A 12599-nucleotide genomic window follows, 5' to 3' on the forward strand; every position below is an offset into this window, starting at 1 on the left:
TTTGAACGTGTCAGATGTAAAATATTCTGGTAAGACTTAAGCATTTCCAAGTGGCTCTGTTTGTTCTTCTGGTTGGAAAGTCACAAAAGGAGCCGGTCCTACTCGGGGCACCCTGTGATACTAGGGTGCAAGTTTAAAGAAGCCCTTTATTTTAGTCACATGTAGGCCAGTTTCCCACTAAGCGAAGCTATTCCTGGTCGATAGAGACTATAGGAAGTGACCGGACGTAATTAAGGCTTTCCATTCTACAGAGACCCGCAATCACCTGGGAGAAGGCTCAGGAAAGGGAAAGATACCCAGGCCGGGCGGCCCGGACAGGCCCACGTGGTAGCTGGACGGAGGAGGCGGGGCCTGCGGGGAGGGGCGGGGCCTACGGGCCTGCGGGGGCGGGGCCGGCGGCGGGGCCGACGGCGGGGGCGGGGCCTGCGGGCCTGCGGGGCGGGGCCGGCGGCGGGGCCGACGGCGGGGGCGGGGCCTGCGGGCCTGCGGGGCGGGGCCTTCGGCGGGGCGGGGCGCGCCACTGCGCCGGGCGGCGATGGCGGCGGACGGGGACTGGCAGGATTTCTATGAGTTCCAGGAGCCAGCCCGGAGCCTCCAGGACCAGGAGAACTGTAACGCGAGCCCCGAGGCCGGCGCAGGGCCGGGCGGGGGAGGCGACGGCTTCCCGGCGCTGGCCTGCAGCTTGGAGGAGAAGCTGAGCCTGTGTTTCCGCCCCTCGGGTCCGGGCGCCGAGCCCCCGAGGGCGGCAGTGCGGCCCATCACCGAGTGCAGCCTCCTGCAGGGGGACGAGTGAGTGCGGGCCCGGCGGGAGCGGGCGGGAGCCTCCCCTGCCCTGGCGCTGCCCTGGCGCTGCCCTGGCGCTGCCCTGGCGCTGCCCTCGCCCTGCCCTCGCCCTGCCCTCTGGCCCCCGCTCGGCAGCCTCGGCGGGCTCCGGCCCCAGGCCCCGCCCCCCGCCCTCCTTCCGCCTCCCGGGCCCGCGAGGCCCCGCCCTCCTTCCTGCCCCGCGGCGCTCCCTGGGGCTTTCGGCCTCGCGCGCGCTGCGATTTAAATCCCCCGCTCCCCTGCGCTCCCTCCCGCTGGTCCCGTGCCCCGCTCCCGCTCCCTGGAAACCCAGCGTCCCCAGGCGGGGTTCAGAGGGAGCCTCCTTCCACGGAGCCGGGAGTTAGACGTTGCACCCGTGTAGCCGCTCCTTCGTCCAACTAGCGTTTATTTTTATTTAAGCGCTTAGTGCCAGGGGCTGCTTCGCGCCGGGAAGACCCAGGTGACGGCACGGACCCCTCTCTCGTAGGGCACAACGTAGGAAGGGGCCTGGATTTGTCAACAGATAATTTGGTGTGGGTGTGACAAATGCTGTCCTGGACATAACGTGCGAAACCTAGGAGATTTGTTTACTTATTTTTTAAATTATTTTTTAATCTAGGAGATTTAAAAGGGGTTGTGTGGGAGAGGCAGGAAAGACTTCATAGGGAAAGAAATGTGAAAACTGGATCCCGATGGATGAGTGGGAGTTTGCCTGGCAGATGAAGAAAAGTCTAGCTGGCATGACAGCTCGCTGGTGTGGCACGTGCAAAGGTACCAACGCTGAAGCAGCACTTATGCCATAGGAATTTATTGGCTCCATCTGAGAGCCCAGGTGGCGTGCAGATCCCCACAGAGGCAAAAACAAAAAAACCAAAAAAACAGAACAAAACAAAACAAAAAAAAAAACGAAAGAAAGGCTGTGGTTATTAATAGCAAGGATCTCCTAGTCTGGTGGGACAAGGCATGCAGTAACAGGTAGTTATTATACAATCATATAAGTGCAGTGATAGGACATTGATAGGGATTGGTGAGAGCTGCCTAAGGGGGAGGCAGAGTGCCTGGGAGGGGGCACTTTGACTCTCTGGAACCCCAGTTATAATTTGTCTAAAAATGGGTTGTGATTATGTACCACGGTTTCACCCCCAAAAGATTGTAAAAGGAATGGTGAGAGCAAAGGAGCTGAGCATATTGTATAGGTCTGGGGAAGCTGAGGGTGCAAGGAATGGAATAAACACTGTGGAATAGGTAGGGATGGGTTTTTAGAGCCTTGATGGAATGGAGAGATTAGAGGTTAGGGAAGGATTCTTGAGAGAGAGAGAGAAGGATCCACAGGCATAGAAAGGGCCTTCCCGCCTGATGGCCTCCTTTCCTCTGTGAATATGGTGGGAAGCTTGAGAAGAGGGATCGGGGGGATGAGGGCCTGTGATCATGACTTAGTGGGTGTTCCACCCCAGCTAGGTTGGGGACCATATCATTTCATTGGCACCCGTGTACAGTGTTCCACCCAGTGTGGAGGGAAGAGTTTATGACTGGATTTTGCACATGCACGAATGCAGCCAGTAGCAGAAGATGACATTTTGGAAAGTCTGTTCCTAGAGAAGATAGTTTTATATATATATGTAGATTTAGATGCTCTGAATCACTAGGACTCAGGACATCTTCTGAATTAAAAAATGATAGTTATGATGCATTTGGGCTTGTCAGACGTAACTCCTCAGAATAGATTTGTGGTTTGTACACAAATGCTAAGGTTCCCTATTTTTGCTTTGCCTGTGCTGTCTAGAACGTAGTTTATTTTAGTCTCTGCTTAAATTTTAGGGTGATGTAAAACTTAAAAAAATTTTTTTGTTACTCTTGATAATGGTTTTTAGTAGATGATATGTTGGTAGGAATGCATGATTCTTGATTTTGGAATGTGTAACCTGTCTATTTCTCTCTCCAGGGGCCGGGCTGGTCACTGCTCACTGCCCCCTTTCTGTTACATAAATCTCTCCATTGCTTGATAAGAGCATTGGGACTTTCCTTAGTACGACTCATTTGAAATACTGCTTAGAGTAATAGAGTTGGAAGCAATGTCTGTTACTTAAGCCTCTCATTTTATAGAAGGGTAGCTCTTAACTAGCATGGTTAAGGAACATGGCCAAAGACTCATGGCCCTGCTCCTCTCACTAGAGAGAGTTGAGAATTCTTTCACTCAGACATTGCATTGGTTTAGGGCACTTTATTTAATTTCTCTGAGCCCCACTTTTAGTTTTGGCTAACTCTGCATTGCAGTTATCTGCTACTGGTTTTACTTTAGAAGGGTATCATGTAGGATTCCATGTCACAGAACTTTGATCTCCCTGGAAAAGGGCTGTCCTGCTGGTTGTTTATGACTGATTGTAATACTTTATGATAAGGATAAAGGCAATTCATGTCTGTTCTGGAGAAATCTGGAAATCATTCACTTAAGTCAGCCCTGTGTCCTTCCTGCTATAATTGTTCTGACCTTGGTGGAGATAGAGGACTGTTAATTGTCCTTCACTTTCTTGGAAGGTGAAAATCACCCAGTCTCTTCTACTGGGTGAAATATTCCACTCCACTTGTCTTCTTCCAGCCTCAATTAAGGAGAAGCAAACAAGCAGTCCCCGAATCCTGGACTGTCTTCACCTGCTAGCATATCCTACTTGATTTCCTAAGCAGGGTTAGGTATATAGTCAGTTATTCAGTATTTGAGTATCTTTTATCCAGAAAGGTAGGGGTCAGAAAACCCATGAAGTTTAGCAGTCCAGATTTGTTGCCTTCTATAGGAGTTTTTGGCATCGGAGAAGGTTGTGATTCTAACAGAGAATAGAAATGAACTATGCATATGGGAGATGTGCTGGGTAAACGAGCCAGTTTCCTAGAGCTTTTTGGGTTCACATTTTCATTGAGGCTAATATGCATTCCAAAGCCAAACATCATTTTTGGGATTTTATGTTTTTGGCACTTATGGTCCCATTACTTCGCTTTAGTACCAAATCCCAAATTCATTAAATCAAGTATATGGCTTCTTTATTTTTAAGCCTGCATTCTTATTTTTATGCCTCCAGTGGTCTTGTTTTTGTCTTAGTGGCTTAGACACTTGGGGAAAAAAAAAAACCCAGTTATTTAATGCTTTTTTTTCCCTTGTGACATCTATGTATTTCTGCCCATTAAATAACTTATGTATGTAGTGTTTAACTTACCCAATTAAATTTAATCTCATTTATATCTCTGAAGTCATTTTTTAATACAGTGTCATGTTTTATTATGCTGCGATTACTTTGGTACTGAAATCTGAATTTTGGTCATGAAGTTGGAGTTAGCTGTCCTTATCCAGTGTGGCTTGGGACTTTCCTTAGTACAACTCATTTGAAATACTGCTTAGAGTAATAGAGTTGGAAGCAATGTCTGTTACTCAAGCCTCTCATTTTATAGAAGGGTAGCTCTTAACTAGCATGGTTAAGGAACATGGCCAAAGACTTATGGTTTGAAGAAGAATGGAAACGAGAGTCTATGTTTCCTGAATTTTAATCAAGCACCCTTTCGTTTTACTCTGTTGCTTCCCGAAAATGCTGTTTGACAATAAGGAAGGGTAATTGCATTGGCTACCTTTGTGCATTTTATTGTGAATGCCCCTTTCTTTCCTCTATTTTATCTGTCCTAGCCTATTATATTACAAAATAGATATTAAACTCCAGTCTCACATTGAGACTGAATCCTTTCTCCAGAAAGGACAACACATTTTTGGTTAGAGAAGGATTACTCACCCTATGAAATGATCAATATGTTTGGAAGTTACAGAAGAAAAATAAGTGTAAAACGCAGCATATGTACTACCCATTTGGCTCTGGAAACATTACGGGAACTCCCTGTATTTTAATTTCCTCATCTTTAAAATGGGGTAATAACGGTTCTTCATAATACTGTTTTTGAGGATTAAATAAGTTAATATATATAAATTGCTTAGGATGGTGCCTGGCACCTAGTGTAGTGGAAATGTGAGCTGTCGATTTTGAGAGAGTTTTTAATACCACTGTGTCTTCCCTCAGCTCTTCTTGTCAGCCCAATTATCTGGTTTTCCTTTAGTCATGTTTAGGAGGCTCTTCTTTGTTGGTGTTTTTCTGGAAAACAGTAGGCCTTCCATTGTTATGCTTTGAAATGTCTTGTTCTTTCTTTCACTATAGTTGTATTTGTTTAATAAAAGACATGTGGGATGTTAACTATCATTGATTGTAGTTTTTTTCTTTTTAAGGATTTGGAACGCCCTGACAGATAATTATGGAAACGTAATGCCTGTAGACTGGAAGTCATCTCACACCAGAACCTTGCATTTGCTTACACTGAACCTCTCAGAAAAAGGGGTAAGTTAGGAACTGAGCTAATAGTTTCTGAATAGCTGATTCTGATAATAGAACTAAAAAATAGCCTCTCTATTGAACACAAATCATTGTGTTGCCTCTTATTTCCAAGTTCATAGCATTTGGAGTGGCCCTCTGTTGCCATCTTAGCTCCATTGCTGTCAGCGTGCTAGCACTTTCCTCCAGTTCTTCCCAAACACACACACACTCTTGTATCTTTAGCCAGTCTTCATCACCTGTGTATGAACACCAAAGATCAGCATTTTTTTCTGAACTTAACTAGCACAATTTTGGTGTGCTGAGGAGACTCGGAGGGTACTGGAATAGCAACATAGAGTTAACTTTCTGATGAATTTAAGGACTTGCTGGACATGACATGTGTTCCTGTATTGAAGAACCTTTAAAAGATGTTAGAGTTCTTGGCTAACTGTCCGAGGATGCTGTGGATTCCTTGGTATTGTACAGTGAAGGTGTCTTGAGTAACAAGTGTGAGCACAGGTGATGGGGCAGCTGGGGGACGGGCTTAGGAAGGAAGGTCATTGTTCTAAGTGGAAAATCACAGCATTAGGTTTATCTAAAGGTGACGAGAAACACAGCCAAGTTATGTAAGTTTCAGAGCCTGTTTAAGTTCCTTATCATATAACAGTGTAACTCGTGCCAGATCTTTTGGCATGCTCTGTGTTTCATTAAGTGTATTTGTGTAATTGAGAGTATAATGCAATGGGGCTGTCAGTATTTTAAATAGTATTGTTAATGTTTTATGAAAACTATTTTCTTAAATATATGACTCGGGACAGCCTGCAGCCCATTATTTCCTAGTAAAATATAGACTTCTGCCTGTATTTCTCAGTATTGGAGTAGATACAGAAATCTTACTGTATCTTACCAGTTATTAACCCCACTAAAGTGTTCTGCTGACTGCCCTGCCCTGTCATAGGTTTTGTGAAAAGGAATAGGCCAACATACCTTATGCTTTCTCTTCTGTTTACTTAGACCCTAGCTATCATTTTGGGCTTGGTTCAAGTTTCCCTTCCTCTCTGAAGCCTCCTATTACTGTTTTAGCCTTTGCTGATCTCATGGAATTATACAATTTTAGAGTTGGAAGCTACTTTAAAGGACACTTAATCCAAGCTCTCACTTGGGGGGAATCCCCATACACAGCCTCTCTGACAGATGGTCATTTAGCCATGGCCTCAATCCGTGCATGGAAGGAAAAGGCAGCTCCCTCTTTGGAATCAGTTACACCGGTGGGGTGTGAAAATCTTCAAGGACTTATCTGTCCCATGGAATTTAGCTCCGTGGTTTCCTGGGTGCTTGCCCCCACAGCACTTTGTCCATGTCTCAGACCATTACTTTGTTCTCTTATGAATCCTGTGTTTCAGGGTCTGTCTTTAGATTGTGATTTGCTGTTAGCTATCTTTGTAATTGTCTTTTTAGTAACTACCTCTGTGCCTGGCACATAATGAGTACTAAGACAAGTATTTGTTGAGTGAATGAATTAATCTCATCAATGAGACCATAAGGTCAGAGACCATGATGGAAAGTTCTTTTTTATTATTTATTTATTTATTTATTTATTTATTTATTTATTTATTTATTTATTTTTGGAAAGTTCTTTTTTAAAAAATAAATTATTTTTTATATTATTTAACATCATGCTAAGTCCACGATAGCCAGTCAGTATTTTTTTTGTTTGACATATTAAGAAATAGCATACATAGAAGAGATCCTTTCATGGTGGTTTCTTTCTTTCTTTCTTTTTTTTTTTTAAAGATTTTATTTATTTATTCATGACAGACGCACAGAGAGAGAGAGAGAGAGAGAGAGAGAGAGAGAGAGAGGCAGAGACATAGGCAAAGGGAGAAGCAGGCTCCATGCTGGGAGCCCGATGTGGGACTCGATCCTGGGACTCGATCCTGGGACTCCATCCTGGGATTCCAGGATTACGCCCTGGGCCGAAGGCAGGCGCTAAACCACTGAGCCACCCAGGGATCCCCCTCATGGTGGTTTCAAATTGAAGTGCATTAGCAGCATGAATGGGACATAGTAATTTAGTTTCATTGAATAAAATGTGTATCTCCTATTGTTTTTACATTGCATCTTGGGAAGTCGCTCCCTTTTTCTGCATTTTGATTTCTTTCTTTCTTTCTTTCTTTCTTCTTTCTTTCTTTCTTTCTTTCTTTCTTTCTTTCTTTCTTTCTTCTTTCTTTCTCTTTCTTCTTTTCTTTTCTTTTTTTTTTTTTTAAAGATTTCATTTACTTATTCATGAGAGACACAGAGAAAGGCAGAGAGAGAGGCAGAGACAGGAGAAGCAGGCTCCATGCAAGGAGCCAATATGGGACTTGATCCTGGGGTTCCAGGATCACACCCTGAGCCGAAGGCAGACGCTCAGCCGCTGAGCCACCCAGGTGTCCCTTGATTGTTGTTTTCAATGCCGGAGTAATAGTATAGCTAAGCGTAGTGATTAGTCGTGACTTGGAGTTTAGTACTAGTAACTGATCTTAATTATAAAAGCTTTATCTGGAAAGCTCAGCAGATTAAAGTGGACAAGTGATCATCCGTCATCTACCCATTGTGACACGACTACCCAGGTGATGACTAGAACTGAAATTAGAACGCTCTTCCTCAGGAAGGAGTAGCACATGTTAAGTTCCTGAAGAACAAGGAAGTACGTAAGAAACAACCTTCTCTTTCTATTAGATAGCATATTACTACATTTTTTTCAATCTGAGTTATTTTATTTAGCATTGCCAACTGTGTGCTCTATTCTTTCCATAACTGAATTATGTTAAAATTTGCCTTTGGAAGCATTCTTCAGATTATTCCATTTGTTAAACAGGATCTATGGGAAATTTTTTTCTTGACGAAGTGAGAAGATATTTCTATTGCTTTAGGATGAGAAAAACATTCAGGAAAACCACCATTTGCCACATTTCAGCTTTTAATTATTCTTTCATTCAGGTTTTAAATGGCAAACTCCTAAATTTGAGGAGTCTTTCTACAGTAAGGCAACTAGTACCTTCCAGATTCTCACATGGGCACATTTTTTCCATTTGAAGCGGCTTCAGTTTCGTACAGGGCAATAGAACCACCAGCTCTGTATCTAACCTGGCACAGGAAGGAGTGATGGGAATGCTTGGCAAAGAGAAGACACACTGATGCCGAAATGGGAGAGTGAATAATGATACCCATGACAGCCAAGGTTAGTTTTCAAACCCCGAAAGGGATTCTAGCTCTTAACATATGCCATCTCTGTGGGGAATGAACTTGGCTCAGTCCCTGGAAAGATGATCTGGGATCATTATTTCTGTTGTTATGGAAATTCATTCTAATGGTTTACTGGTATCACTCATGTGTTTTGGCAATAGCTATAAAAACTATTCTAAATCCAGTGCCATTTGTGAATATGCTTATAGGGCAGACGGCTTCTAAATCATTTTGCTTTAGGAACATCTCCTGTGCTGTCTTCTTCCTCCTACCATGAGCATTTATTCAAGGACTGGGACTTTGTTTTATGCACCTTTTTATCTTCAAGAGTAGAGGCAGGAAGAAGATAATATCTTTCTTAGGAGTTATTTAACTAAACTAATTAATTTATTTACCTTAAAGATTTTATTTATTTGACAGAGAGAGAACAAAAATGGGGAGTGGCAGGCAGAGGGAGAGGGAGAAGCAGGCTCCCCGCAGAGCAGGGAGCCTGATGGGGGGCTCCATCCCAGGACCCTGAGATCATGACATGAGTTGAAGGCAGACAATTAACTGACTAAGCCACCCAGGTGCCCTCATAGAAGTCATTTTAAAATGAAAACTTTGATTTGTCTGTAAGGGGAAAAATAAATGTATGGTCCTCTGGTTATAGTGAAAATTGATTTTGGGAAGTGTTGAAATTTAAGGATCCATGAAGATAATTGTCGGATCTACTCCATCATCCTTCCACCCTTATAACTAGATTGTGGCACTTTTCATCTCCACCTCTATAATCTTGAAGTCAAACATTCTCTCTCACCAAGAGCCTAAGCTCTTGGTCTTTCACCTTCCATATTAAAAGGTTAATTGCATTGGTTTAAAAAGTACTAGAACTCATTATAGGACTTAATGTGAAAAAGAAGCTTCTGCTCTACTTACCTCATCCTTGGTTTCCACTTACTAGAGGCAACCACTTTCAACTCCATGAACTGTTTTTTTCTGACAGGTAACATGCTCTTATCATTTTACTTGATTTTTTTTCTGACTTTAGACTTTGCCCATTTACTTTGTATACAGAGGATGAGGGTTTAGGTCTCTCAGTCCTCCCTCTAGCCCCAACACCATAACCCTCACGAAAACTTCCCCTTCCCTAATCTTCCCAATATCATTCTATCGAAATATTTGGTTCAGTTAGTCTTTATCATTTATATTGACTGTTTAAATGTTCACAGTTGACCCATTTTGGCACATCGTGAGTAAATTAGCTCCTGTAATTTTCTTTCCCTTAGGGTAATATTCATTGCCTTTTTGTGGTTTATTTAAGCTGTCTTTAGCTCATAAATGCAGTCTCAACAAAGCTATAAAACTCATTTTAATAAGTGACATACACCAGAGAATCTGTTAGTGTCTCTGACTTTCTCTTGTGCTTTTCTCGATGTCCTGTGCAGTAACAGTTGTAATCTGATCTGGTGACTCTCCAGTTGAGCTTCATAGCCATCATTTTGGGATCTTTACTTTGCTATCATTAAAACAATTCCCCAACTTCTGTCTTGTATTAGATCCTAGGTCTGCTTCCTTTCTGGTTTTTCTCCTGGTTTTAATGGAGCTTATTCTGTAGTAGCTTTCTGAGAAATGGTGTATGAGGTAAAATACTTGGAGACCTCGAATGCCTAAAAATGTCTTTATTCTATGCTCCTAACTAATTTTTAGTTTAGTTGGAGATAGGATTCTGGGCTGAAATTTATTGAAACATGGAAATAACATGGATTTTTTTTCTCACTTCTTTTGTTGCTGATGAGAGTTCAAAAGACATTTTGATTCTTGATCCTTTTACCATGTGATGGCTTTTTCTCTTAGAATCTTTTTTTTTTTTTTTTTTTTTTACACAGTGTTCTTTCTTTTACACATTATATTGGCTGTTTAAATGTTCGCAGTTAACACTGTGACATATCATATCACTATGATATGCCGAAGGCCATGTCTAGGCCTTTTCTAGGCTGATAGCATGGTGAAGATGAGAATAAAGAGGTGTGTCATCACTGTGCTACAGCATGGAATTGCAGTATGTGGTAGGATAGACCACAGAGTCCTGGTGTGGCTTCTCTCCCAGCCTGATGCTCTGAAAGGCAGGACACCAGCGGTTCCTTGCACAGAAACCTTTCAGGTTTCTCACTCTGTGAGTTGTATTCACCATTATACTTCCGATAGTCCTGTATGAGGAACTAGGGAGGCAGTAGGGACCTACATCCCCTCAGTTGTGTCTTCAATTTTATGTATATCCTCTGCACTGGCAAATAAGATAATTTTTTCAGGTAAAATATTATTCTTTATATACTATCTCAGAGAAATGCGTGGTTGCTTCTTACATAGTTTCTCATTGCCCATTTGTTCTTCAGGAACTCAGTGAGTGGTATTCCTTCTGAAGACTAGAGTTCTAATTTTAGTTTTGTTCATCATCTGAACAGTCATGTCATGGTAGATAGATGATAGGTAGATGATCACTTGTCCATTTTCATCTGCTGCATTTTCCAGGTAAGGCTTTACAATTACTACTAGTATAAATTCTAGGTCATTATGATTGGCGTGGGTGGGTTAAGGGACACCAGCTAGATGGGCATGGTGTGATAACTCAGGGCTGGCAACAGTAAGCAGTACTAGCACCATGAAGAGGTAAGGAGAGGAAGAAGTTACCAGAACCTAGAGAGAGTAGCTGTGGGGGAGAGGTCTCCTTAACAGGATCTGCTGCTTTTGGCAGTCTGGCCAGGAGGGACACAGCATAATAAATGTCCAGCCCTCATGCTCCTACCTGCCAGTCTCCGGCCAGTGTCTGCCAGTGGTTTTTAACACAACTAGAATCCAGAAGTCAAGGGCATCCTTTGATTTAGTCCATAAAGTTCAGCTTCCTGAGGCCCACACAGGGCAGAGTGGAAGATGGCAGTGAGGCAAATGGAAACTTCCAGCACAGTTAGATTGAAAGATGTTCTTGGAACCTACCGAGATTTTATTTTTGGAAAAAGAGATGTTCACCTGTAAAGCAAAGTATGACACTTGTGGGCAGTTGCCAGGGAGATGATTCTTTATCTTACCTTGAATATTAGAAGTTAGTCTGCAAGTAATTAACTTTATGTTGTCTGTGGAATTTTAACACAAAGCAATCTTACTATTAGGTTCTGTTAGATCATTAACTAAAAACCCACCCATTACCTCAGCCCACCCATTACCTCCCTCCACCATCTCCTATAATTCCCTATGACTTCCTAACAATTTTTAGTATATGTGCTGCCTAAGCGAGCACAACAAATTCCTAACAATTGCTATATATAATACTCTTCCCCATGGAAAAAACAACTGAATGTGTGTCTGTATTGGGCATTAGGGGATGCATGTAGCACTTTGGCAATTTCATATTTATTCTCTGTTCCCTCTGTTTGTGCTGGAGATGAATATGTAAAGCACTTCACACACTGCCTGGCACAGAGTGATTGTAAGCATCTCTCCCTTTCGAGGGAAGACTCTCCTTTACCAGACACTGACTTTGTTGTGATCACAATGTCCTGATTTTCACGGTGGGTTATTTTGCTTTCAGATAAGTGACAGTTTGCTCTTTGATACATCAGACGATGAGGAGCTGAGAGAACAGCTGGATATGCATTCAATCATCGTCTCCTGCGTTAATGAAGAGCCCCTCTTCACTGCAGATCAGGTATAGAGGAGAAATTCATCCAGGACAGGAAAAGGGAACCTCGAGCCCAAAAACAGTGTCTTAACTGCAGCAATAAGTGATGGGTTGTTAGAATTTACTTATTTTTCCTGCCTTTTCTGTTTCTGTAGGCTTATCAGTTAACTCCTCCACTGAGAAAAGAAGAAGGTATATGTAATCTGAAGCAGATGGGATTATGTTAGTTCAGAAGCTTTTCCAAGATAGTACCTTGTTAAAATAGTGCAGCAGGTTACTAAGGAAGAATTATTGCTACAACTGAAATCATAAAAAATACTGTGAATTCTTGTACTTTTTTTTAACCGTTAGCAAGACCTGGCAAACTATAATGTATCTGGGTGGAAATTACCTACTTTCTCTAAAAGCCTGTGTGAAAATGATTAGCACTTATTAGAAGTACATATTGTGCACCCAGAAAGAAGTGAGCATTATTCCTGTGGAATACTCTAATAATGTCAACCTTGTATTCATTTAAACCACTTGAATCAGCTTTCTCATTGTCTGAATACTCTTCCCACTTATGTTGTATCGTC

General features: G+C 42.5%; 1 protein-coding gene across 3 annotated transcripts in view; it reads left to right on the top strand.

Moving 5' to 3' along the window:
* Positions 1-492: 492 nt before the first annotated feature.
* FEZ2 (fasciculation and elongation protein zeta 2) overlaps positions 493-12599 on the top strand; it is a 42278-nt gene continuing 30171 nt past the window's right edge. For all 3 annotated transcript variants that reach the window (XR_005988031.1, XM_041756902.1, XM_041756903.1), the window contains exons 1-3: positions 493-789; positions 5057-5165; positions 11935-12051. Coding sequence is in view for 2 of the 3 variants with exons in the window: in XM_041756902.1 (XP_041612836.1) it covers positions 536-789; positions 5057-5165; positions 11935-12051 (480 nt within the window). In the remaining variant the exon portion in view is untranslated. The remainder of the gene's footprint in view (positions 790-5056; positions 5166-11934; positions 12052-12599) is intronic.

The sequence above is a fragment of the Vulpes lagopus genome, chromosome 5 (genome assembly GCF_018345385.1).
Source record: "Vulpes lagopus strain Blue_001 chromosome 5, ASM1834538v1, whole genome shotgun sequence".
NCBI classification, from domain to species: Eukaryota; Metazoa; Chordata; class Mammalia; order Carnivora; family Canidae; genus Vulpes; species Vulpes lagopus.